The sequence below is a fragment of the Saccopteryx bilineata genome, chromosome 4, assembly GCF_036850765.1.
Source record: "Saccopteryx bilineata isolate mSacBil1 chromosome 4, mSacBil1_pri_phased_curated, whole genome shotgun sequence".
In the NCBI taxonomy this organism is placed as follows: Eukaryota; Metazoa; Chordata; class Mammalia; order Chiroptera; family Emballonuridae; genus Saccopteryx; species Saccopteryx bilineata.
In genome coordinates, this window is record NC_089493.1 from 159,161,168 (window position 1) to 159,189,030 (window position 27,863).

At 40.0% G+C, this 27,863-nt stretch overlaps 1 protein-coding gene and 1 non-coding gene across 2 annotated transcripts; both read right to left on the bottom strand.

Moving 5' to 3' along the window:
* PPP2CA (protein phosphatase 2 catalytic subunit alpha) lies at positions 1-27,534 on the bottom strand. Its single transcript, XM_066272476.1, has 7 exons — positions 27,030-27,534; positions 7,871-8,080; positions 4,132-4,305; positions 3,519-3,608; positions 2,502-2,663; positions 1,214-1,332; positions 1-746 (listed from the first exon to the last, which is right to left on the bottom strand). The coding sequence occupies exons 1-7, from the start codon at positions 27,129-27,131 to the stop codon at positions 674-676; spliced, it is 930 nt and encodes a 309-aa protein (XP_066128573.1). The 5' UTR covers positions 27,132-27,534; the 3' UTR covers positions 1-673.
* LOC136337124 (small nucleolar RNA SNORA28) lies at positions 13,573-13,696 on the bottom strand. Its single transcript, XR_010731825.1, has one exon. It is a non-coding gene; the product is annotated as a small nucleolar RNA SNORA28 (small nucleolar RNA).
* Positions 27,535-27,863: the final 329 nt, after the last annotated feature.

Below are 27,863 nucleotides of genomic sequence, written 5' to 3' on the forward strand. Positions count from 1 at the left end.
TTCTTAGTTCACAAGTTTATTATGAAAAACACTGCAGTGCTCTTGTGCAGTAACATCGCCTTACAGGAGGGAAAAAACAGTTCTGTTCAAAACAACTCACCAGATTCTGACAACAACAAAGAACAACATGAGGCTGAGATTTGAGAAAGGAAATAAACTGAGTGCAGACAAATCATACAATTAAATTAAACAGTATCCCTGAAAATAAACAAAGATTTCAAAACTACAAGTAGAGGGGAGGCCTTGATACTTATTTTTAAAAATGTTCATTAAGCTCCAATGAGTGTTTGTTTCTATCCTTATCTACAGTCATGCTGAGTAAAGCTATAGCTAAATGGAAGTTAAATTGTATTCACGAGGTGTTAATGTTTACATCTTATCTGCAGTCTCTTAGAGAAAGCAAAAGTAACTACAAATAACGCTATGCCAGAAACTGGTTTCTTGACCAACAATGTCGCTTCAGCATGCAATGAACTGGTTCATTCTAAAGTGGTCACGGCTGTTGATGACAAGAGGCTTTGTATTTTTATATGGCACATCTTTTGGTCCGTGTGAAAACGAGTTTTTTGAATGTTAACTATCCTCTGACACTTTGTGGAGTTACTGTTGCTCTTCCCATTTCCATTAGGTCAATATATGGTTCATGGCAATACTGTACAAGTTTAAAATTTCATTACAGGAAGTAGTCTGGGGTACGACGAGTAACATGTGGCTCACCCCTGCGAGGTGCTGGGTCAAACTGCAAGCTGAAAAACAAGATGCATTTGTTGTTTATACTCTCAGACACCAAAGTACTGTCAACCAAAATCAAGAACATTAGTCTCTCAAACTTCACACATTTTTTCCTATTCAATGTCAGCTTGCCTTAATTTAACAGAAACCTAACTGTAGCCTAACCATGCACTTAATGATAAGGGTCTGCTAGCTGAATGCCTCCTCAAAGAGCCAAGGTAACTTCAGCCAGAGAAGATACGCTTTTAACGGACTTCCTTATAAGAGCATTGAAAGACAGGCTCTACTAAATAAATAAAATAAAAGTTGTAATTCATATTATGCAAGTTTCTGTTAATGTACTTCAAAATACCATACGTCTGTTTCAAAGAAAACTTAAAAATCAAATTGGAGTTAGCATGAGCTTTTCAACTCTTATAAACCTCCCATTAAAGCTGTATAATCAAATAATGGAACTAATTACTCAGGTGTAGATACTTACAAAGAGTATTTTAGAGTATCATCAAGTTCCATGATTGCAGCTTGGTTACCACAGCGATAGCAATAGTTTGGAGCACTGAAAATCGTTACAACATTCCGGTCATGGCACCAGTTATAGCCCTACAAGGAAAAGAAAGGATATAAAAATATTTTTTACTCCCTTATTTACATAACTAAATGTGACTCCACTCAGAAGAGAAAAAAAAGTCTCTTCTCCCCAAAAGATTTAAAAAATATCAACACTGTTTCAGGATAAATTAATAATTTTCTGTGCTCTGCACAACTTTAAAAAATAGCACCAATAACCAAAGAATAAACTGCTGATTAAATATGTGGCCTTCTGTAAATAGCAGTGCTTCACCAGCCTCTTTTATTGCAGTGGCTCTAAACATCACTCAAGAATGAGTATATAGCCTTTCCTTGTAAAGGCGGAGAAATATTCCCAGGAGACCACAACCTCATTAATAATTCTCTCCTCAGTCACAAGGGAAGATCCCCAAGTTGCACACTGCCCAAGTACAAAGAATAGATATGCCGCTAGTATGTCTGGCTTCACTCTCTCAATCTATTTGAAGTATTGTTCACAAATTTCTTTCCCTGTCTTCAGTAAAGTCAGACTTTATTGATAATCACAGAATTGTATTAGAATTAATGTAAATAGGACCCTAATTTTTCTAAGTATGCTAAATCCATGTTCTATGCTAAGAATTGAGCCCATTTCCCCTTTCTTCTTTCAAATCACCTGTAATCCCACCATCCAAAGGACTACTTAAAATATTTGGTTTATTTCTTCCCAAACTCTCCAACACACATACACATTTAATGTATGAAATAACAAAACTGAGCTCATAAAATGTTACATTCCCCTTTCTCCTGTTCCCCACACCTGAATCTTACTTTCCTACTCTTAAATCCCAAGCACTATTCAATCAATAAGAATCTGTCAAATTTATGGTGTGGAGGGAGATCAGACTTTGGTGAGCACACTATACAATGTACAGATGATGTACTACAGAACTGTATACTTGAAACTTACATGTTACTAACCAATGTCAATCAACTTAATCAAAAAATCTCTGAAAACATGTTAACTATGAGTTTCACTGTGATCACAGCTTGAGATTTTAATTCTAGTATGTACAGTATTTATTGAAAACGCTCAGACTTTAATGGCAAATGTCAGAAAGAACACATGAAATGTTCTCATTAATATTCATTTAAACTCCCTAACATCTTCCTTCATTAAGTTTACTTAGAAAGCAAATCCGGTTTCAAAAAACAGAACACACCTCCATCACCAACTGGTGAGCTCTAGACACCAACGTGAGGCCATTGGCATGATTAAATGTCTCGGAAATATCTTGCCCAAAGGTGTAACCAGCTCCTCGAGGAGATATACCCCAACCACCACGGTCATCTGGATCTGACCATAGTAAGTCACACATTGGACCCTAAAAAAAAGCAAGTTAAGTTTTAAACAGATTTGTGTAAAAATGGTTAATAAATTATTTGAGTAATTCATCAGAAGCAGCATCCTACTAAATCACATTTTTTTAAGTGGTGTTTGCTGAAAGCAGTAAAAGGTCTTAACAGTTAAAATCTCTGTTAAATAAGTAGGAAACTATTTCCAGATGTCTTTAAGAAAACTAGCCTACATTAATTGAGCCTCAATAGCAGCAAACCCTAACTAATTGATCTGCCTATAGTATGTGAATGTCAATGTTAGACAGTACAGTCTGGTAATTAAGGCTGATGCTCTGAACACAATTACACTCTATATCCTAAGCCCAGTCACACAACTGTTGTGATCTTGGCAGACTCCTTTTTTGTGTGTGTGACAGAGACAGAGAGAGACAGAGAGAGGGACAGATAGGAAGGGAAAGAGATGAGAAGCATCAATTCTTCATTGCAGCACCTTAGTTGTTCATTGCTTTCTCATATGTGCCTTGACCGGGAGGCTATAGCAGATTGAGTGAACCTTTGCTCAAGCCAGCGACCTTGGGTTCAAGCTGGTGAACTATGCTTAAACCAGATGAGCTGGTGTTTAAGCCAGCAGCCTCAAGGTTTTGAACCTGGGTCCTCTGCGTCCCAGTCTGACGCTATCCACTGTGCCACTGCCTGGTCAGGCTTGGCAGGATCCTTAATATTAGCTTCTTCCGAAGAATGGGGTGGACAAGAATGCTCGCACAGCATGGGGTTGTTTTGAGAATTAAGAGAATGTACACATATAACGAACTAAGCTACAATTAAAATTTCCCTCTAAGAAGTTTGCTAAAAAGATTTTATTACTAAATAAAAGTCAATACCTCATGGGGAACTTCTTGTAGGCGATCAAGTGCTCTGATGTGATCCAGTGTATCTATGGAAGGCGAGAGGCCACCATGTAGACAGAAGATCTGAAAAGAACGGTTTATAATTAACCTCACCTAAATGAAACCTGAAATATTCTGGACTAAGGTGCAGGCAGTAGCCCACATTTCTTGCCCCTACTAGTATTTTTATGTTCTGCCACAACCAGGCTTGTCTCCACAGCCCACTGTAAACACTCTTTCTTCCAACCCACTCTAAACTATCAAATATACTTCCTTTCTTCCTGATAAACCATTGCTACTCCACTTCAATGAGCTCCTATAAGAAATTGTTTCTCCAACTTCACCCTCACCATAGACTATTATCTTCCTTCTCACAGAATTTTCTTGCAATATTCTTATTTACATCTCCCAGATGTGTCCAGAAACAGTCTGAGAAGATGGATGGGTTACATCTTTTATCCCTGTGGTCCCAAGGCCTGATATAAGGCACTTCAAAGAGGGCCAAGAGGGATGTGAGGGTGAAAAAATAAGTTACTGGCACTTAAACATTAAGAAAGCAGAATACTGAACATGATGAGAAATATAAGTTTTAAAAAGACCTACATACCTGCCCATCCACCAAAGCAGTGAGAGGAAGATAGTCAAAAAGATCTGTAAAATATTTCCAAACATTTGCATTTCCATATTTCCTTAAACACTCATCATAGAAACCATATACTTGTGTGATCTGTCTGCTCTCATGATTCCCTCGAAGAATAGTGATGCGTTCACGGTAACGAACCTGAAACAAATGGCAAACTACATGAAACGCTAGATCCTTCAAAAACCAAATGGCAATTTAGCAAACCTTCCACAGGGAAATGCAGAGTTCCAATTTTGATGGGAAACAAAACAAAACCCCAGGCCCTTATATCACTCTGAACTGAAACTACCCATCTACAGACATTTGTACCTGGTGTATCTGTCAACCCTATCTCAACTACTAAAAATCAAACTCCTACTACCACCAACTTTACAACAAGAATAATTATCAGCTATAAAACTCCATTCACGAACTTTTTCTAATTCAATGATTTTTAGTAAAATTATAGTTAGATAACAACCATCACAATCCAATTTCAGAACCTTTCTATTATCCCCAAAAGATCCCTCATGCCTATCTGCAGTCACTCTCAACTCCCACTCCCAGCAACCACTGATTTACTTTGCTAACATTTGCTTTGTCTATAAATTTCATATAAATGTCATCACACAACACGTCATTGTTTGTGCCTGGCTTTTTTCACTTAGCAGAGTATTTTTGAGGCTCATCTGTATATGGATCAGGGTGTGTTTCTTTTTACTGCTGCGCAGTATTCCATTGTATGACTAGACCACATTTTATTTCTTCAGTTGCCAGGTGAATGGATACTTGGAATGTTTGCAGTTTGGGGCTATTATGAATAATGTTACTAAAATCATTTGCATGTAAGTTTTTATATGAACAGTTTTCATTTCTCTTGGGTAGATTCCTAATAAGAGTGTAACTGCTGGGTCATAGGATATGTTTAACTTTTTGAGAAACTGTCAAACTGTATTTCAAAGTGGCTGGGCTATTTTACATTCCCACCAGCAATGTATGAAGATTCTAATCTCTTTACAAAGTCACTAACACTTGGTAGTATCAGCCATTGATGGCTCACTGATGACAGCCATTCAACTGACTGTGACTATAATTTGCATTTCCTGGATGATTAATGAGTTTGAGCATCTTTTCATATGCTTACTTATCTTCTTGGGTATAGCTTGTCCATTTTAAAATTATCTGCTATCTTAGTTATAACAGATTTTTAAAAAAGCAAGAGTACATTTTTTCTTAGTGATGTCTTTTGAAGAAAAAAATAATCTTTTTTTTTTTTTTTGTATTTTTCTGAAGCTGGAAACGGGGAGAGACAGTCAGACAGACTCCCGCATGAGCCCGACGGGATCCATCCGGCACGCCCACCAGGGGCGACGCTCTGCCCACCAGGGGGCGATGCTCTGCCCCTCCTGGCCTCGCTTTGCTGCGACCAGAGCCACTCTAGCGCCTGGGGCAGAGGCCAAGGAGCCATCCCCAGCGCCCGGGCCATCTTTGCTCCAATGGAGCCTTGGCTGCGGGAGGGGAAGAGAGAGACAGAGAGGAAGGAGGGGGTGGGGGGTGGAGAAGCAAATGGGCGCTTCTCCTATGTGCCCTGGCCGGGAATCGAACCCGGGTCCCCCGCACGCCAGGCCAACGCTCTACCGCTGAGCCAACCGGCCAGGGCTGAAAAAAATAATCTTAATTCCAATGAAGTTCAATTTATTAATTTTTAATAGATTTTGCTTTTGTTAGTTTAGCATAGCTAAGAAATCTACGCCTAACTCCAGGTTACAAAGATTTTTTCCCCAATGTTTATTCTTAAAGTTTCATAGTGTTAGCTCTTGTATTTAGGTCTATGATCAATTCTGATCCATTTGTATGGTATAAGGTATCTAAATTTGTTTGTTTATTTATTTGCAGATGTATACCCAACTGTTCCATCACTATTTGCTCATTTCCTCTTCCCTCTATTCGCTGGGTAGAGCTGTCATAACAAAGTACCACAGCCTGGGTGGCTTAAACAACAGAAATGTTTTCCTCACAGTTCTAGAGGATAGAAGTCCAAGACCAAGATGAAGACCTCTCTCCTTGTCTAGTCAATGTCCATTTTCTTCACAAGTCTCATTATCTTTCCTCTGTATTTGTGTCCCACTCTCTTCTTAAAGGACACCAGTCATATTGGATTAGGGTTCCCTCATATGACCTCATTTTACTTTTAACTACCTCTTTAAAGGCCCTATTTCCAAATATAGTCACATTCTGAGCTACTAGGGGTTAGGGTTTCAACATATGAAATTTGAGGGTGGTAACAACACAGTTCAGCCCAAAACAGCTTCAAACATGAATTCTTATTGGAAACATATTCATTTCTTCACTAAGCACTGGAATTTATCCTCGGCTTTACAGTACAGGTTAGCTTGCTTGTAAGGCTGCTCTCGTGCAGGGGTCTCCAAACTTTTTACACAGGGGGCCAGTTCACTGTCCCTCAGACCATTGGAGGGCTGCCAAATACAGTGGTCCTCTCACTGACCACCAATGAAAGAGGTGCCCCTTCCAGAAGTGCAGTGGGGGCTGGATAAATGGCCTTAGGGGGTCGCAGTTTGGGGACGCCTGATAGAGCATGCGGCCCCCTGAGGCCATTTATCCCCCCCCCCCCCCCCCCCCGCCGTACTTCCAGAAGGGGCACCTCTTTCACTGGTGGTCAGTGAGAGGAGCATTGATTGTATGTGGCGGCCCTCCAACCAGTGAACTGGCCCCCTGTGTAAAAAGTTTGGGGACCCCTGATCTAGAGCCACTGTAGAAACCTTCCATCATTTAATCTAACTCTTTTATTTTACAGTGCAGGGAACACACTCCAAAGATCTGTGTAGCACTTTACATGATTCAGACTAGTAGCTTCGCAAACACATACAGTATATTAACTGCCTAAACTTCAGCTCTTGCCAAAACCGTATCTTATTGGTTCTCCAGTACTACAAGTCTTTGGCAGCCACTTTACCTTTCTGCATATTATTTAATAAAATCTTCCCTCCAAAGTAAAGTCAAACAATTTCTTTTAAGGGAAAGGCAGAAGCCTATCATACTAAAAACTACTTACCATTTTGTGCTTTACCTTCAGGTCTTGTACACTTCCCAAAGCTATCACTGGTATAAAGCAACTTGCTTTAATTATCATTTTTACTGTTCTAGATTATCACATCACGTTTAATGACTGCAAACTAGTCCACTGAGATAAATCATAACTGATATTCACTTACTGTTGGATATATAGGTCAATTCTTTTCCTGATATTAAAAATACAGTAATGCTACAATTTATTTTCATATAAATAAAGCTCTTTCCTCTTGAATTTCTAACTCAATAAAATTTTTATTATAGGATTACTGTGTCAAAGTGTCAAAGGATATAAACATTCCAACAACTGATATGTTCTGTTCTTTAAAACAATCCCAAAGTATCTAGAAATGTATTTATATTACCACACCCCAATTTGTTGATCTAAAATTTCTATTTGACCAGGCCTCTAATATTTTTTCAATAAACAGAAGTATTCTCTTTTTTAAAGAATAACCCTTTTGTTTTTATTCTGTACTATCCCCTCAGAAAGAAGACAGAGAATCCCAAACCTGAATACCTACATTCCTAGATTTGGAGTTTTATTCTAAAACCTAACATTCAGATGGACAAAATCACATACCCAGGACTATTTTACCCAGTTTAAAAAGCCCAGACTTAAAATGGAAATTACCTTAAGAGCTACAAGCAGAGTAACTGTTTCAACTGAATAGTATCCTCTGTCAACATAATCTCCCATAAACAAGTAATTTGTATCTGGTGACTTGCCACCAATTCTAAACAGTTCCATAAGATCATGAAATTGCCCATGCACATCTCCACAGACTGTGACTGGACATCGAACCTCTTGCACATTGGATTCTTTTGTCAGGATTTCTTTAGCCTACAGATGAAAAAAAAAAACACAACAAAACCAATATATTTGACATTAAACAACATTAACATATATATGTTTATTTACACTTAATATATAGCTTAAGGGGCAAGTTCAAAATAAGATGAAATTGCAGGCACTTATGATCCTGTTAAAGTAAGAGGGCAAGACTATTCCATTGGTTATCTCTCCCCTGGTTCCTAGAAAAAAGTGTACCAAGATGCATAGTGGGGGGGGAGGGGGCGGCGGCAATAAGTGGGGATGGAGACCTGACTTGTGCTATAGAACTATGCACCTCAAATCAGTACAGTATAATTTTGTTAGCCAGTATCACCCCAATAAATTCAACAAAATATATTCTTATCATTAGCATCAGAGTTTTTAGGCCTATTAGTTGCCATCTAAGTAAATATATTCTCTTTAGAGCAGCTTTATAAGGCTACTGAAAATGGAGCAAGCCATTCAAATTCCTAGTTCCTTACTGTTGGAGTCTAACCAAAATGCTGGCACTCCAGGATTCCAGGCTAGGACGAGAGGATTCTTAGTTCTGCCTGATTTTAGTTGTTGAAAGACATTAAAATTTTATATGTACATTCATGTATTTTTTATACTTTATACCAAAATATAAGCTCCTTGTTTTACAATTGTAGCTATTCAATATACCAGGTTTTATACTGCTTTTAGAAAACTGTTTGACAGCATATGCATTCCTTCATATAATCACAAATTTAAACATTAGTTTTAAGGGTAATGTATCTCTCAGTACCATTTCATTCATCCAACACACACTTATTGATCATTTACTAAATGCCAGAAACTGTAAAGAGATGATCATTTAGTTGCTGAATTATCTGAGTGACACTATAACCAGGCCCAGTGCTAGCCACTGCAGGTAGTCAACAAGATTAGTCATTCCCATGATGCGGTGGGGCCCACTAACAAGTTATTAAGTAAGAGTACAGACTGTATTAAATGCCATGAAAGAAAGAGTAACTGGTGGTGGCCACTTTAAATAAGGTATCACAACAAACCAGACAACCCCCCAAAACACAGTAGAGCTGGCGAGACATAAAATAAAAGCAATCATTACAAAAGAAATGGCTAAGACATGCTAGTGTAAGCAGCAGTGTTCCAGGATCACATGCCCTGAGACTGCTAGGAAAACTGCCTGAGGTCCAAAGAATGTGTAAATTACAGAAAGTGGATGAAAGTAGGAAATGAGAGGTCTAACACAGGCAGATGCAATCCTATGTAGAATATCTTAGGAGTTAAGAGGGAAACATTAACATGGCTGAAGCATAACATACAAGAGTAAAGGGGAGGGTCTACTGGGGTGGGGCCATGCTAACAACTGCCCTGGTTTTAACACTGAAAGCCCCACATCCCAGGAAATGCCTCAGCTGCACGCAAACCATTACAATTGATCACCCCAAGTAGGAAATGTAGGAGGGAATGAAGCATGGATAGAGATCGAAGAATAAATCTAATTAAAGTGGTATTAGAACAAAGATGCACCGACAGAAAACACGGTAAGTGAATTTAGTATCATATTTTGGAGGTAAAGCTATAAATGTGGACATCTGAGATGAAGTAGAGCTTAAAGGTCACTAGTATCCAGGGACCACTCCACGGACAAGTCTTATCCAGTCTCTTTCCCAAACAAATCCATCTGCTTCTACCTTTTTTTCCCTACTACCCTGGTCCAAGCCACCATCATCTCACCTGGATTACTGTGCTGGCCTCCACACTTATCTCCCTGTTTCATTTTCCTGCCTCTAATCTATATTCTATGTAACAATCAAAGCGACAATTTTAAAAAATGTTCACCAGATTCATTTACGACTGCATGCACAGCACCTTGCTAGAACAATATCTGAGATGTAGAAGGCACTTCATATATATTTAAGTTAATCAAGAGCTTAAATCAAGGTCATCTTCAGGGAAAGCCATAGTTATCTCCCAGTACATCAGCACAACCCTGGAAATTGGTACCAAATTCTTTGGAGAATAAAGAAATAACAGCAGTAAGGAAAGATGCCCAGCTATCTAGGGAGAGGACAGAAGCCTGAACACAGGGAATTTTATCCTTGAGTAGAGAAAGACAGAATCCACCCATCAGGGAGGGCTATCAGAAAAGGTGCATGACTTCCTCAGAGAGCACCAGATTTCAGTTAAGGCAAAAGAAATTTGTTCTGAGAATGAGTTAATGGTGATACTTCATATATTCAATCAACACTTCTTGAGTACCCCCCCCCCCTTTCTACATGTGACCAGCACTATGGAATAGTGTTCCAGATGTACAGTGGGAAGCTGGGTCAGGGAAAGGAAAAGCACTGCAACACAGGTGGTGAAATGACCAGAGACTTGTTGCTAATGAGTGTTTGCTCATCATATTTTGAGTGACAAACAAGTATGACAAGGATTGGTTTTAAGGCTGGTAACCAACCTTAGCACATTAAAAATCACTTACTCTTTTTAATGTAAGTAAATAAACAAATATATAGGTCAAGAAGCCCAGGCTTCTCTTTCCCCAATTAAGTAAGAGTGTCTGGAGGTAGAACCCAAGCATTGATAATTGTTTTAAGGCCCTGGCAAGGTAGCACAGTCGGTTAGAGTGTCATCCCAATACGCCAGGGTTGCGGATTCCATCCCCAGTCAGGGTACATATGACAATCAACCAATGAATGCATAAATAAGCGGGACAACTACTGATATGTCTCGCTCCTTTCCTAAAATAAATAAATAAATTTTAAAATTCTCCCCTCCCCACCCCATACTGGTGCTCTCAAATGCAGCCAAGTGTAAAAATCATTATTTTCAAGCTGTCAAACATTCTGGGGAGCCTATTTCAGTACATCCACTAACCAGTGACATACAAAATTAATTCTTAATTTGATTTAACTTTTTTTTGACAGAGAGCGAGTCAGATAGATGGACAGATAGGGGCAGACAGGAAGAGAGAGATATGAGAAGCATTGATTCTTCGTTGCAGCACCTTAGTTGTTCATTGATTGCTTTCTCATATGTGCCTTGACTGGGGGGCTACAGCAGAGTGAGTAACTCCCTGCTCAAGCCAGTGACTCCAGGGTTTCAAACATGGGTCCTCTGCATCCAAGTCTAACGCTCTATCCATTGCACCACCACCTAAGTCAGGCTAACATTTTTAAATGTAGAAAAAAATACCCAGTGTCTCAAAAATAGATATTTTTTAAGAAATATAAATAATCCATATCTCTAGTATAATTCCAACCTTCCCTGATTTATTATTACTAAAAAGTGGAAGGTCACTTGGCGTATTCTATTACTAACTCTGGCATTAATCCCATGTCTAGTGTTTTCAACACCTACTACATATGTACTAATGAACATAGCTATGAATGAAATAATAGGTCCTACTTCAAAGAAATTTGCAAAAGGTTATTGATCACTCTCAGCAATTCAACTCCCAGCCTTAGGCAAAGTAACCACCAATAGCATTCTGATGTATATCCTTTCAAAACCTTGTTTATAGCCTGACCAGGCAGTGGCGCAGTGGATAGAGCGTCGGACTAGGACGTGGAGGATCCGGGTTTGAGACCCCGAGGTAACCAGCTCGAGCACAGGCTCATCGGGTTTGAGCAAGGCTCACCAGCTTGAGTCCAAGGTTGCTGGCTCAAACTAGGAGTTACTCCGTCTGCTGTAGCCCCCAGGTCAAGGCACATATGAGAAATCAATCAATGGACAACTAAGGAACCACAATGAAGAATTGATGTTTCTCATCTCTCTCCCTTCCTGTCTGTGCCTCTCTCTTACTCTCTCTGTCACAAAAAAAAAACCCCAAAAGCCTTGTTTATACATTTTAATACATATTATATGTCTAAAGAAACATAACTGTATATATTTAAACTAGAAGTAGTATGTTCAGCAGTCTGCTCAAAATGCATATATAGACCTGGTTAATTTCTCATAGTTAAGGTGACCAACTTTTTTACAATGAAAAGGAGGACAAAAATAAATTGAAAACAATATCATAAATAAAAGAAACATTTTATTGATTGCAACAATACACTATAATATAAATCCATAATAAAAACATTTGTATATTTTATATTGTAATTATGCTTACATGCCTACTAATTTTTAATATTGTAGATACAAATACGTCACATCACAGTCAATGGATCGACTCTGCATCAATCGAATACTGACATTTACAGATTGGTCTTCCAGTTATCAAAAAGGAGGACATGTAGGATGATAATTGGTCACTTTATCATAGTAGGTGTAGAGTATTCCCTGAGGAGTGATAATACCTTCAGGGAAGGGTGGTTGCTGCTGCAACGTATATCCTACTATTTGCTTCCTTGTACACATATGCAGGCACATTTCCTGAAAGAAGATACTATAAAGTGAACTTATTAGTATATCTAGTAGTTTGCACTTTCTTATGTTGACACTACCAAATTGTCCTCCAAAGGGGAAAGGGAAAGGACACTGTATAAAGTGAACATCTTAACTTCTAAAACTGAGAAAGTCAAAGCTTTCTTCTCTTGCTACCAAATTTCAAACCAGAACAATTTTAATTAAATACTAGAGAAAATAACAGTATGTATCAGATGCAAGAAAGTGTATTTTAACAAGAAAAATCCATGCTTACAAAAACCAGTCTTTTTTTTTTTTAAAGCGAGAAAGAGAGAGAGAGAGACAGGGACAGACAGACAGGAATGGAGAGAAATGAAAAGCATCAACTCATAGTTGTGTCACTTTAGTTGTTCACTGATTGCTTTCTTATATGTGTCCTGACCCTGGGGGTTCCTGCTGAGCCAGTGATCCCTTGCTCAAGCCAGCAACCTTTGGGCTCCAGCCAGAGACTTTGGGGTTTCTAACCTGAGTTTTCAGTGTCCCAGGCTGATGCTCTATTTCAGGGGTTGGGAAACTTTTTGGCTGAGAGAGCCATGAATGCCACATATTTTAAAATATAATTTCATGAGAGCCATACAACGACCTGCGTACGTTATGCATTATCCAATAAAAATTTGGTGTTGTCCCGGAGGACAGCTGTGATTGGCTCCAGCCACCTGCAACCATTAACATGAGCGGTAGGAAATGAATGGATTGTAATACATGAGAATGTTTTATATTTTTAACATTTTTTTTTATTAAAAATTTGTCTACGAGCCAGATGCAGACATCAAAAGAGCCACATCTGGCTCACAAGCCATAGGTTCCCGACCCCTGCTCTATTCACTGCATCACCACCTAGTCAGGCCAAAGAACCAGCCTTAAATATATACTGATACTTTTTTGGGGGGGTTTCAACTTACCAGCTCTGATGATCACTATACCAAAATATACCCAAAATACATGATCACAGAACACCAGAATATCAAAGGCTGTAGATGGCCTTATTAAAGATTATTTTACAAACAGGTAAACTAATCATAGAAAAAGAGAGGTGTGAGAGAAGCTGTCCTACCTTCTAAGTCCCAGAAGCACCTTTTTTTTTTTTTTTTTCTTTTTACATTGTCTAAGTCTATATAAAGGTTTGTCTCATAGAGGAGAGAGTACCCGAATAGGTTAGACTTTGTTAGTATAGCAAGCTCAAATTGTGTCAGACAGTTTTGCATCTGCCACAGAGTGTTGCTTGCAACCAGAAGCACCTTAATGGAAACCTGCAACGGGGTCACCTAATGGGATCTCTAATGAGTTATCTTGAGATTGAGCCTCAGGCCTTCCTTCATCCACCATCTGTTTCAAAGGCAGCTATACAACTTCAACTCTCTAGTTTAATACTCAGAGTAAATGGTAGAACCAGACTTTCAAAGTAACAATTAAGATTAGAGATTTTAAAAAATTTTAGGAACTACCTTTTCACTCTAATATTCTGACTACTATAAAGTCTCATGTAACCTGAATTATGCACAGAAACAAAAGCAAAACATACATACCCACAAACTTGGGTTTTATTTTGTTTTGTTGCGAGAGACAGAAAGGACAGACAGGAAGGGAGAGAGATGAGAAGCATCAATTCTTCATTGCGGCTCCTTAGTTGTTCATTGATTGCTTTCTCATATGTGCCTTGATGGGGGGGGGTTACAGCAGACTGAGTGACCCCTTGGCTCAAGCCAGCAACCTTGGGCTCAAGCCAGAGACCACTGGGTCAGGTGTATGATCCCACACTCAAGCGGGTGACCTTGGGGTTTTGAACCTGGGTGCTCTGCGTCTCAGGGTGACACTCTAAACACTGCACCACTGCCTGGTCAGGCCCCACAAACTTGTTTCTGCTTCCCCTAAAACATTTTTCCAGACCTTCAAATGCCTCAACTAATTAACATTTGAAAAAAACAGAGATTAAGTTTTTTAAAAGTTGTGTAATTAGCACTATATTGACTTCTATTTATTGGAACCTTCTTGAAATGCAGACAAATGATAAAGACTGAAGTGAATGCATTCAAGGGAAAAAGATTTAAAATGAAACTTCCTAGAACATGGTTAAAATGTGACTAGGCTATTTCATTAATTAATAAGAGCTTATCACAGGCAACCATGTGACATTAAAATTTTATATATACCATTCTAACATCCAATTTAAAGAGTCATTTAATAAAAAGCAATCTTTAGGGATATTAATTTATTATCAACATCCTCTCTCAGCATTCTGAGTTCAGATTCGGAAAACATACAACTTTTTCAATCTACTATAAAACAAGCAGGTATAAGGCGAATGACCTATATAAATTTGTTCGACATTCTCAGATATAGGTCACTCCAACCATCATAACATGAAATTACAAACAAAGCAGACTTTAATTAGACCTCACAGATCATCCAAGGCAATTTTTTTCAAGTAAAAAAAGAAATAAAAATAAACCAACAGATTCACCAACCGATTAGATATTAATTTCCTTAAGGATACACAATAGCAGTATCATTTCTATTTAATCTGTTATCATAGGAAAAGACTTAACACATTTATATTGTTTTATTAAATCAAACATTTAAAAATACTATATGATTATAACTACGGAAAAATTCTTTGTATTAAAAGACCAAAAAAACCTGACCAGGCGGTGGCGCAGTGGATAGAGTGTCGGACTGGGATGCAGAGGACCCCCGAGGTTGCCAGCTTGAGCGCGGGCTCATCAGGTTTGAGCAAAATTCCATCAGCTTGAGCGCAAGGTCGCTGGCTCCAGCAAGGGGTTACTCGGTCTGCTGTAGCCCCACAGTCAAGGCACATATGAGAAAGCAATCAATGAACAACTAAGGTGTTGCAATGCGCAATGAAAAACTAATGATTGATGCTTCTCATCTCTCCGTTCCTGTCTGTCCCTGTCTATCCCTCTCTCTGACTCACTCTCTGTTTCTATAAAAAATTAAAAAAAAAGACCCAAAAAATTTACAATGTTAAAAGAGATTATTTTAGTGGTGAAACTTTAAGAATATGGTTGTCTTAATTCTACCACACCAACAAAACTATTTTCATTTCTTTCAGTTCTGCCTACACATAGCTCTCATGTCTACAATTGGTCAATGTCTCGTTTTGTGTCCTAAGGTCTCATATTTACTAGCCCACTTTCCACAGCAATATAATGATCTTTTAAATCTGCGGTATAATATCCTCCAGAACAAATCTATGTACATACTATTATTTGAATTATTTCCTTTCAGAAAATTTTCAAATGTGGAATTACAGAGTGAAAAAATATGACCAGTTTTTCGTTTCATATGTACTATACAACTGGATTATGCTTTGTTAGTGGTGGACCATGGAAAAGGGGCTGCTGCCTCTGAAGGAGTAAACCAGGACATGTTTATATACTTTGCTCTTAGTTCCATCCACCCACCGAGTCCCCTGGATCTGTCCACTCTGGGGGAAGAAAGACCTTCTGGCTAGATCCTACCCACTGCTATCCCCATTTGGACTGACTTTGAGCCTCGGAACAACCTTAGCATAATGTCTTAACCTTAATTAATCACCTTATGTAGTCAATGGGCTGAGTCTGACCACTTCTGGCATGGACTTGCTGCACCCCTTGGTACAGTTTAAGAATCAAAGAGCTAAGTGCTACCAACAAGTCATAGAAACAACAGACTATAGGTTAAAACGGGTCAGGAACCTACAGCTCGCGAGCCAAATGTGGCTGTTTTGATGGCTGCATCTGGCTCACAGACATATCTTTAATTAAAAAAAACACGTTAAAATAAAAACATTCTCATGTATTACAATCCATTCATTTCCTACCGCTCATGTTCATGGTTGCGGTGGCTGGAGCCAATCACAGCTGTCCTCCAGGACACCACCAAGTTTTTATTGGATAATGCATAACGTGCATAGGTTGTTGTGTGGCTTTCACGGAATTACATTTTAAAATATGTGGGGTTCATGGCTCTCTCAGCCAGAAAGACTCCTGACCCCTGGGTTAAAACAAAGTAAGACCTACCAAAAAAAACATCTATTCAGGAAGAGTTCATAGAGTAAAGCAAGTGGCCAATTCAGTTACCCCTGGCAATTCAGTCCCAGCCATTTCCAGCAGCACTGCTTCTATGTTTATCTGGAGTGAAGCTTCTATCTCCCCACTGGTTTTAATTCAACCACCAATTGCTTGGGTTATAAAGACCAAACTGCCTCCTGGAAGCTCAACTTCAATGCTGAATGCTTGGATTATAAAGATCAAACATCTCTGGAAATTCCAAGTTTTGTGAAGACCTGTAGAATCTCTTTTTTGTGGATGACTTTTAAATATACTGTGCTGGACATTCCAGTTTTCGCCAGGTACTGGTTAAAAGAGATGAGATGGGCCTGACCAAGTGGTGGCGCAGTGGACAGAGTGTCGGACTGGGATGCAGAGGACCCAGGTTCGAGACCCTGAGGTCGCCAGCTTGAACGCGGGCTCATCTGGTTTGAGCAAAAGCCCACCAGCTTGAGCCCAAGGTCACTGGCTCTAACAAGGGGTTGCTCGGTCTGCTGAAGGCCCATGGTCAGGGCACATATGAGAAAGCAATCAATGAACAACTAAGGTGTTGCAACGTGCAATGGAAAACTAATGATTGATGCTTCTCATCTCTCCGTTCCTGTCTGTCTGTCCCTGTCTATCCCTCTCTCTGACTCACTCTCTGTCTCTGTAAAAAATTTAAATAAATAAATAAATAGATAGATGAGATGGGCCCTGGCCAGTTGGCTCCGTGGTAGAGCATCGGCCCAGGCCTGGCATATGGACGACCCGGGTTCAGGTCCCAGTCAGGGCACACAGTAGAAGCAACCATTTGGTTCTCTACCCCTCCCCTTTCTTTCTCTCTCTCCCTCCTGAAGCTATAGCTCAAAGGGTTCCAGCAAGTTGACTCCAGGCACTGAAGATGGCTCCATGGCCTCCCCTCAGGCACTAAAACAGCTCAGTTGCTGAGCAATGGCCTCATATGGGCAGAGGATCTCCCCATAGTGGGCTTGCCAGATGGATCCCAGTCGGGGCACATGCGGGAGTCTGTCACTCTGCCTCCCTGCTTCTTAAAGAGAGAGAGAGAGAGAAAGAGAAAGAGATGGGATGATACTCAGAGTCATTTTCTGATCAATGTTCTGGGAGACACAGAAGGTAAAATGAAGGCCCTGAGAAGGGCCCACCAACTAGCAACCTGAAACAGACAAACCAACCCACTTAAGATCCTGTCATAGTTTTAGATGATTGGTTTTCCTCATATGCAAAGTGATCAAAGCGTTCTAACTACATGCAACCAAACACACCAAAAATTAAAAAAAGACTAAATTGTAAGGGAAAGAAGAAAAGGACAGCCTTTATTAGCAGAGGTGTTCCAATGGTTTAGCCAGTCCTCGGTTGAACCTTAGAAAATGGACAGTGTCTCAGCTCGCTCACATTTCATGTTGTTTAAATGCAACAAGCATTTAAAATGTAGTTTAAGAGACAATCTGTGTGTCTCACATAAATGGTATACCTGTGGTTTTTAATCTGTGCTAGACTTCATCAAAATGTCTCTGGACAAGGAGAACGAGAGAAGAGAAACAAAAGGACACTAATCCCTCTGCCAGTAAAGCTAACAATAAAGAGACATTGGTCAATTGCTCTGGCCTTGATAAATTTATAAACTGAGATCATTACTGTTTATGCTTGCAGATGTTAACTGGAAAAGTTATATCTATACGCACAAATCTTTTCTTCCTTTATTTAAAAGATATTAATTGTATTAAAATGGTTTGCATGCAAGAGTGCACATCCACGCTAGATTATGCCCAATTTGTTATGCAACAATAAATGGAAGACTACACCCAGTCTCAGCTATTTCAGATAGCAAATGTTATCTCCTGATTTAACTGGCACTGTTCAGAGCTCAAACTTTTTATTTCATGTGTATTTATTTCTAGCTATTTCTCCTTTTATACAAACTGTCCACACTTATTCTTTGAGTAGCCAGAGTTGGATAATATCTTGATATTATTTTTCTATTAAAAATCTGATTATTAATTCTAATATTCATTGGAACTCTAGTTCAAATTAACAGTTCATACTCTAATCACAATTGAGTACATCTTCACTAATATAGCCATAAAGACATGAGAAGCTGAAAAATTGCAACTTTTGAATTACTTTCCAGTTTAAAAAGAAATGAAGACATTTAAAATTTTTTAGTTTTTAATTTAAAGCAAAATAATTAAATTTGTAAGCAAGAACACATTTTTTCAATATCATAAGAGAATTTCACTTTGCTTTTAGAAAAATAAAAGTAGTTTTCTTTTGATTTTCATAACTGCAAAGTTTTATGGTTTATGATTAATTAATATATATGGCTAGATTCTTAATTTTGGTGTGATACATAAAAAGTAGGTCACATTATTAGCTCTGGAAGTAATAATTTGAGTTAATTATCTTTAATTATCAAACCTTTCTTCACACTACCCATCCTTCATTAAATATACTAAACAGATGCCTCTATTATGTTATGAAACAATTTGGTCTTCTTTGATTAAAATCTTTATAATTATGCCTCAAATAATCATCTTCACCTCTGACCAAAATGAATGATCGTTTTCTTTAAAGCCATGTCTCATGTGCAACAAAACTGCCTCTATCTTTACCAACCAATCTACACATGGTGCATGAATTAAACATTCCCAATCATTCTTGCATAGGGGAAAATGTTCATCTACTAAATTGAGAAATGCTGCTACATACATAGTTGCTTAAAAATTCTCACAATTTATCAGGAACTAGATTCAACCACTCTGGGACTGTTTCCTCTCTCATCTGTAAAACATGACTTGGCCTAGAAGGCCTTTAAGGTTCCTTCCAACACTAAAATTCTACTCCACCCTAAATCACTTCTTAAGCCTTTTTATTAAAAGCCAGAGCCACACAAACAAAATAGATGGTGGGCACTGCTGCTAGTTTACAAATGGTGAGTGGCACAGAGATAAAACTCCCTCGATCACAACTAGCACAAATGTTCTAAAACCTTTCCTATTTCGAGTTTACAAATTCAATCTCCTGACTAATATGAAATCCTGCTATTAAGAGCAAAAATAAACTAACAAATCCCTATGATAATGCTATTTAAACAAAGCTAAATACTAAACACTAGTAATACATTTAATGGGGGCTTAAAATCTTTGGTTGAATTAATTCTATAAACAAATGAAGTGTCACATAGTTAATAGCATCAATGATACTTCATAACTTTCGTCAACTACACTCTGTATATGACTCTAGCTAGGTAAACAGTTTCCCAGGAGCACTCTAAAACAAAGGTTCTCAACCTTCTTTCAGCACCCCCCCCCAAAAGAAGTGTAAAAATTCCGATTTGTAGTAGTAACCAAATGACTAAGGCAGAGGTGGAGATATGGAGTATCATAGTAACTGGCCAGCTGGTCCTGTACATTAGACACACACACTTCTCCATTAGGCCTTGTTCATCCATTCCAAACCACAATACCAATATATAACTAGGCAATAGCAACTCTGTATTGAGAAGAAATAAAGCTGTTAACCCCAGATTGTTACTTTGTAGTTCTTTCAGACACTAACCAATTACTATCAAGCCAGAATTCTCTATTCCTGTCTCTCCTACTTCTGCTGCTCCAGAAGCTGAGAGAAAAGCTATTTAGCTAGACTGGTAGTGGTGCACTGGATAGAGCATCGACCTGGAATGCCAAGGTTGCCAGTTCAAAACCTGAGGTCACCTGTCTGATTCCCTGTCAAGGCACGGACCAAAAGCATTCAATGCACAAGTGGAATAACAAGATTCTTCTTCTCTCTCTCTCTCTCTCTCACACACACACAAACAAAAAACCTGTTTAAAACAACAATAAAAGAAAAATCTTTCCCCTTCCTAATTCTACTCCAATTCAGATCTCATCTGCATAAGAAAGTACAGATTGAGGGTTTTTTTCAGATAAGGATGGCAATGAAAAATGAATAAAGAAAAAACCTGGAGATAAGAGAACCAAATCAAAGTAGAAAGGGAAAAGAGGGTGAGGGAAGTGCCACACAAAACTTCCTCAGCATCCTCAAAAAGACCCGTGCCCACCATTATTTCAACCCAAACCCAATGTCTACTGGGTTTCCTACCTTATCTCCTCTAAACTAAACAAATACTCCACACAAATTACAATGAGAAGGGAAATATTTGCTGTCATAAAAAGGGACACCAGACTGGTGATAAAAATGTTACCCCATATACTCCTGCAGTGCTCACCGCTCTTTCGGCAGCATGAGTTTCACCTTAGCCCCCTGCCAGTATTTGCAGAGAACTCTTGACTCTGATAAAACAAAGGGAGAGTTGGTGGATCTGTGTATATGAATAGTAGGACTGTTCACCTTTTCAGTGTTTCCTTATGAAGTCAACTCAAAACTGACTGTACTACTGCATTATGCCTGGGAGATCAAGAAACACACAGGCACAAACAGCTTTGACTGTGGAAGCTATTAGGACAAAAAGAAAAGGCATTTTACAAGTTGTAATAAACAATATAACTATACGTTAAGCTTTATTAGAATATTTTAGAGCTTAGTCTATGGATCATAAATTATGCTGATAATACATAAAAAATAAACTGAAGTTTTCACCTCACTAATCTTATTTGAGGGGCAAATGCAGTTAGCCACATCCAAAACTGAAGAACAATTACTGTTTACTCCTCCAGGGCAGAGTGAAACAACAGTATATGACAGAAATAGGGAGCCATCAAGCATCGAAGTAAAACGAATTCTTTATTTTACAGAGCTGTTACTCTACAATTCAGTTTGGCCTCAACTCACCTGCATCTTTCATTATTAACACTACCTAAGAAACAAAAAACAGAGGCTGTGAAGCAAGGCTAGAAAACTGGTCTTAAAATTCATAAGTCTAGGCAATCTCAATTTAGCCCTGCAGTCAATAACTTTACCTTTCTGAGCCTCTGGTTTCTTTTTTTTTTTTTTTATAGTGTGTGTGTGTGTGTGTGTGTGTGTGTGTGTGTGTATATATATATATTTTTTTTTTTTTTTTTTTTTTTTTTTTGTATTTTTCTGAAGCTGGAAACAGGGAGAGACAGTCAGACAGACTCCCGCATGCGCCCGACCGGGATCCACCTGGCACGCCCACCAGGGGCGACGCTCTGCCCACCCGGGGGCGATGCTCTGCCCCTCCGGGGCGTAGCTCTGCCACGACCTGAGCCACTCTAGCGTCTGGGGCAGAGGCCAAGGAGCCATCCCCAGCGCCCAGGCCAACTCTGCTCCAATGGAGCCTTGGCTGCGGGAGGGGAAGAGAGACAGAGAGGAAGGAGGGGGGGGTGTGGAGAAGCAAATGAGCGCTTCTCCTATGTGCCCTGGCCAGGAATCGAACCCGGGTCCCCTACACGCCAAGCCGATGCTCCACTGCTGAGCCAACCGGCCAGGGCCTGGTTTCTATTTATAATGGAGGACAATAACTGTGTCATAAACTTAAGAGAACTGTGCATGTGAAAGTATGAACATAATGTTCTGTATCATGTTTCCCTGTCAACAGTTTGTTCTCAATATTCAACTTACTTTTATGTAAATGAACCAAACAAGGTTTTAAATCAAACACATATGCAGGCTAGCAAAAACAAATTACCCATTTCACAAAGAAATTTATCCTTGGTCAAATATTTTGCAGCTCATCTGATTAGAAGGGGTTTTCTTTATTCATGTTCACATAAGAAATGTTAGGACTAAGGGAAGCTTTAATGACTGCATTTTATTTATAGTGCTTGTACAGCAATGGAAAATAGCACACCCAGCTAAAGAACTGCTTTGAAAAAAAAAATCTGGCTATCAAACAACATTCTCCACAAGTTTGGTAAGAACTGAAAGCACAAAGCCAAAAACCAAACCTAAATTAAACCCCCGGTGAAGTCATATAATAAAAGACTGTTTGGCCTGACCTGTGGTGGCGCAGTGGATAAAGTGTCGACCTGGAAATGCTGAGGTCGCCGGTTCGAAACCCTGGGCTTGCTTGGTCAAGGCACATATGGGAGTTGATGCTTCCAGCTCCTCCCCACCTTCTTTCTCTCTCCCTCTCTCCCTCTTTCTCTCTCCTCTCTAAAATGAATAAATAAAACTTAAAAAAAAAAAAAAAAAAAAAACAAAAAAATTTAAAAAAAAAAATAAAATAAAATAAAATAAAAGACTGTTTGCTGTCGTTAATGAGAAAGCAAGTTGGCACTAATATTTTCCTCTGATCTGTAGATAGAAACATACCAGTCCAGTTATACAGATACGGTAATGTTACTGACTATAGAACTGTGCCTGAGAAAAAAACTGCATTCACCCACTACAAATTTTTAAACAATCAATAAACTATGATCTCCCAAATGACAAGGCATAGTGCACACATACAACCTTGGCTTTGATATAAATCTTAATCATATATTGGGGGAGGGGAGCTTGACTAATAATATAAAAACCACATTCACCCTGTACAAATTAAACACTTGGCTCTGGACGGTTAGTTCAGTTGGTTACAGCAGTATTTTTGTTTTTTGGTGGCAGACACAGGGAGAGTCGGAGAGAGGGACAGATAAGTTCAGACAGACAGGAAGGGAGAGAGATGAGAAGCATTAATTCTTTGTAGCGGTTCCTTAGTTGTTCAATGATTGATTTCTCATATGTGCCTTGACCCGGGGGCTACAGCAGACTGAGTGACCTCTTGCTCAAGCTGGCAACCTTGGGGTCTCGAACCTGGGTCCTCCACATCCCAGTCCGAGGCTCTAGCCACTGTGCCACCGCCTGGTCAGGCACAGCAGTGTTCTTCAATCACTGGTCCGCCAGAAATTTCATGCCAGTACGAGTAAGAGTTAACCACCCTGATGTTGAAGACTTGATAATCTTCACACAACATCAGAGTGGTTAACTCTTTCACAGACTCACAGGAAATTTCTGGCAGACTGGTATTGGTCCGCACACCTGAAGTTGAAAAACACTGAGTTAGAGCATCCTCCCAATACATGAAGGTTGTATATTTGATCCCCAGTCAGGACACATACAAGAATCAACCAATGAATGCATAAATAAGTGAAACAACAAATCAATGTTTCTCTCTCTCCCTCCCTCCTTTCCTTCCTCTCCAAAATCAATAAAAATAAATACACAGTTGGACACATGACCAGGCAGTGGCGCAGTGGATAGAGCGTCGGATTGGGATGCGGAAAGACCCAGGTTCGAGACCCCAAGGTTGCCAGTTTGAGCGCGGGCTCACCTTGTTTGAGCAAAAGCTCACCAACCTGGCTTGAGTCAGGGGTTACTCATTCTGCTGGAGGCCAACGGTCAAGGCACATATGAGAAAGCAATCAATGAATAACTAAGGTGTCGCAATGAAAAACTGATGATTGATGCTTCTCATCTCTCTCCGTTCCTGTCTGTCTGTCCCTATCTATCCCTCTCTCTGTCTCTGTAAATAAATAAAATTTTAAAAAGTTAAAAAAAACACACACTTGGATTCTCTGCATTTGAACACCTACCCATTGTTCCTTGTTGATGGGATACCATAGTAATGACCTCTGCATTTTTAAGTTGTAATAATCTCTTATGGTAACTTTTACTATTTAAATATTTCAATCATATCAGACATTTTCAGGTACTGTACACATATATAAAAGGTTTTAAAATTATCACTCCTTTTCATAATCAGAGAAATTATCAACTACTACCAAAGAGCTATTTCCAACTACAAAAACTATTGTACTAATAAATATTCACCCTCAAGATTTTCAAAATGCGTAGCTTTCCCCAGATGTGTTATGGGCCATACAAATATTAATAGTGAAAAGAGAGCTCTTGTTTTACTAGAACAGGGGTCCTCAAACTTTTTACACAGGGGACCAGTTCACTGTCCCTCAGACAGTTGGAGGGCCGGACTATAAAAAAAACTATGAACAAATCCCTATGCACACTGCACATATCTTATTTTAAAGTAAAAAAACAAAACGGAACAAATACAATATTTAAAATAAAGAAGTAAATTTAAATCAACAAACTGACCAGTATTTCAATGGGAACTATGCTCCTCTCACTGACCACCAATGAAAGAGGTGCCCCTTCCGGAAGTGCGGCGGGGGTCACATGCGGCCTGCGGGCCATAGTTTGGGGACCCCTGTACTAGAAAGACTTGTACAAAAGATCATTCCAAGTCATGTATCCAAACTCATCCCACATACCTAAAAAGCCACCTTCAAATCAACTTACTTTGGAAGGTTAATGTAATACCAAAATTTGAATACAAGCTAAAAACAGTGTAAAGGCTTGTGATGATACCCCCCAAAAAGATACATTTCTTGGAAAGTTAATACCAAATATTATTTCATCTCTTTGGCTCTAAGAACTAAAATCTGGATATGTTGGGAGAGCAGTGGAGATCTAAGCATAAACTGATTAATCCCACTACACCTTAGTTTTACAAAGATGTGAAAACCATGACCATTTACTAGAATGCACAAGCTTCAGCCACTCCACCATAGCATCAAATATTTCTTCTGTAGGTCTCCCTCTATGTCCATGTTCTATTTACTACTGGTTTCTAACTAGGTTCAAGCTCCTTGAGAATAAACATGATCATTCTGCACTGCTTTTCATTCCTCTCATAAGAGTAAGCGATCTTGAATATGATTAGTTTTACCTTTTTTTTTTTTTAACTGATTTGAGAGGAGGAAGGGAGAAGGAGAAAAAGAGAGGAAGAGGGGGGAGAGAAGCACAGATTTATTGTTCCACTTAGTTATGCATTCATAGGTTGATTCTTGTATGTGTTTTGATCAGGGATGGTACTAGCAACCTTGGCATGTAAGGATGGTGCTCTAACCACCTGACTATCAGGCCAGGGCTGCAACATCTGTTTTAACTCATTTATAAGCAAGAAAATGGACCTAGTGAAGTGGTTGCCCCAAGGTCAGTCACAATTATTCACTAATGTCCAGATGTAATTCAAAGTCCCCTGATCTTCCAATTATATCATTACCTCTTTTCCAATATTTTCTACACAAATGACTACTTATCTACCTAAATGCTAACTCAAAAGTCTTTATGTAAACTACCGAATTCTAAAAATCATCACTTATGGTACCTAAAAATTAAAACCTGTTAATACACATTAAATAATTTTTAAAAGCCTATTTTTAAACCTTTAAAACAAATACCACCCTCATCTGATACTAGAAAATTAAGGGTCAAGAAGCTATCATCAAGATGTAGCTCCAATAAGATGATGTGTCACCTCATCAACTAGGAGAGTTTTGTTCAGCCTTGCAATAAATAAATCTGAATTTGACTCACTTAAACTGCAATTATTTACAGCATAATTTATTTAAAAGCCTATTTTAGGGGCATATACACCAAAATCATTAATCTGATTTTCACATCAAACCACCAACGAGCCAGCACTAATACAAAATGCTTACATGATATTCCACAATTCTGTATTAAAATAAAACGCTGCAAGGTTAATTTTGAAAAGAGAAATTAGAATGGACTTACTAAACTACAAGATTCCATTTTCAGCCTGTGATATAAACACTAAGCACAATGTCTTACAGAAAAGGCTCAATCTACAGCTATTACTATTAATACATACTACTACTTAAAGCCACAAAAATACAAACAAGTAACTTTTCCAACGAAGATTCAGGATACAGAATTTACTGCTCTTCCAGTTTGTTGCTCATTAAGTAAATGGCAAAATGCCAAATACAGTAGGCTGAGAAAAGGGTTCCTTTCACACTACCCAATTTGAGTCAGCGTACAAATCATAGATTCCAATGACACTTGATTTCAATCCCAAAACTCCTTATATAGTGACTCACCAAATTCTCCATTTCTTCAAACTACGAAAAATAAATTCTGTTCCTCCCTACAACTATCGCCATGACCTTCGTAGAAAATTAGGTTAGAGATTTTAAACCTTTAAAAACACTCTTTTAAAAAGTCTGTGGAAAACACTGCTTGGTGAGATTAGCACAAACTACCCAAGATGATACTGTACTAAAGCTTCAAATAGGTCCTGGGATCTGGCATATACAAGCTTGCCTTTCGGAGTATCCTCTGGACAGGTTTGGAGCTAAGACTTAGTCCTGAGGCCAAGCAAAAAGCCTCTTTACCCACGTCACATAGAGTCCCCAGGCTCCATCCCAGGCCACAGAACCCGAGTCCTCTGCGCGGACCTGGCGCAGATCTGAAATCTGTCCCCAACCCAGGGTCTCCGTTCCCACAGCACCCCGCCCGACAGCAAGGCCCGGAGGCTCCGAAGCCTCGGAGCTAGGTGAACGGCGCCATTTTAGGAGGCAGTGGCAGCGACAGCCAATCTCTGCGCGAGAGACAAGGGGCGCCGGGTCGCCCGGGAATCATCGCCGGGTCTCACCGCGCCGGACACCGGTGAGGGAGGCTCGGGGAGCCTGGGCCGGCGGCCTCCGCCATGTTGCACCCTCCCCAGGGTCGCCTCCTTCTCGGCGGGCTCAGATCACCGCGGCTCCCGAGCCGGTGTAGCTCACCTTCTCGCAGAGGCTTTTGACCTGGGGCTCCGAGAGCTGCTTGCACTCATTCAGCTGCTCGATCCACTGGTCCAGCTCCTTGGTGAACACCTTCTCGTCCATGATGCCACCCGCCCGAACCGGCTGCCGCTCCGCGCTGTTCCCGCGCCGCCGCCTGCACAAGGGCCACACGCACACGCCGCCGCCGGTTTCCGGGGTACTTGTGTGGTTACTGGAGGTTGCTCGGCGCTAGCACTGGCCGCCTGCCCTCCTCGCCGTGCTCGGCCACCGGCCGCTGCCGTCCTCGCTCGCTATAGCCCGGGAGCTCGGCTCTCTGTAATGGCGGCCACCGGCGTGGTGACGTCACGCCCGGCGGCAGGAGGCGGCGGGGTGCGGAGGGGTAGAAGGGCCGCGGCACGAGCTGCGCAACTGTAGAGCCAACCCTGGTCAGCAGCCAGACCCGAGAGGAGGCGAAAAATCAGGGGCCAAGACGCAGGCGCAACAGAGCCGGCTGGTAACTGGCACCTTCAGTTTTAGGGCGTGGTCCTCCAGAAGAGTAGGGGGAAGGGCGGGCCGAGTGCCAGAAAGCACGGCGCTCGCGGCGCGGACCTGGCGCAGGCGCAGTCTCTGCGGGCAGGGCTTCCTAGCTGCCAGAGACATTTTCTCAAAAGGGCTACACCTCGGCCCTTCACCCGGCGACTGCAGCCCGGTCGGAAACGAGAACGAAGACTCCACCGCTCCTTTATGGTGCGACAGCGCTGGAATTGCTTGGAATTTCCGCATCTTTGTGGGCAAGAGCGGGCGAGAGTGGTAGCCTGGTTAGAGGCCACTATCACCTCTGGTTAGCACTTTGTA

Bases quoted from the DNA above. Each gene is read 5' to 3' on its own strand.
- PPP2CA (XM_066272476.1), bottom strand. From the start codon at position 27,131: ATGGACGAGAAGGTGTTCACCAAGGAGCTGGACCAGTGGATCGAGCAG. The intron at 1,333-2,501 runs GTGTGTTCTGTT...TTTTCCTTGTAG, and splicing joins CTCACCAGTTGGTGATGGAG to GGCTATAACTGGTGCCATGA. The intron at 747-1,213 runs GTAAGTATCTAC...CTTGTTTTTCAG, and splicing joins GATACTCTAAAATACTCTTT to CTTGCAGTTTGACCCAGCAC.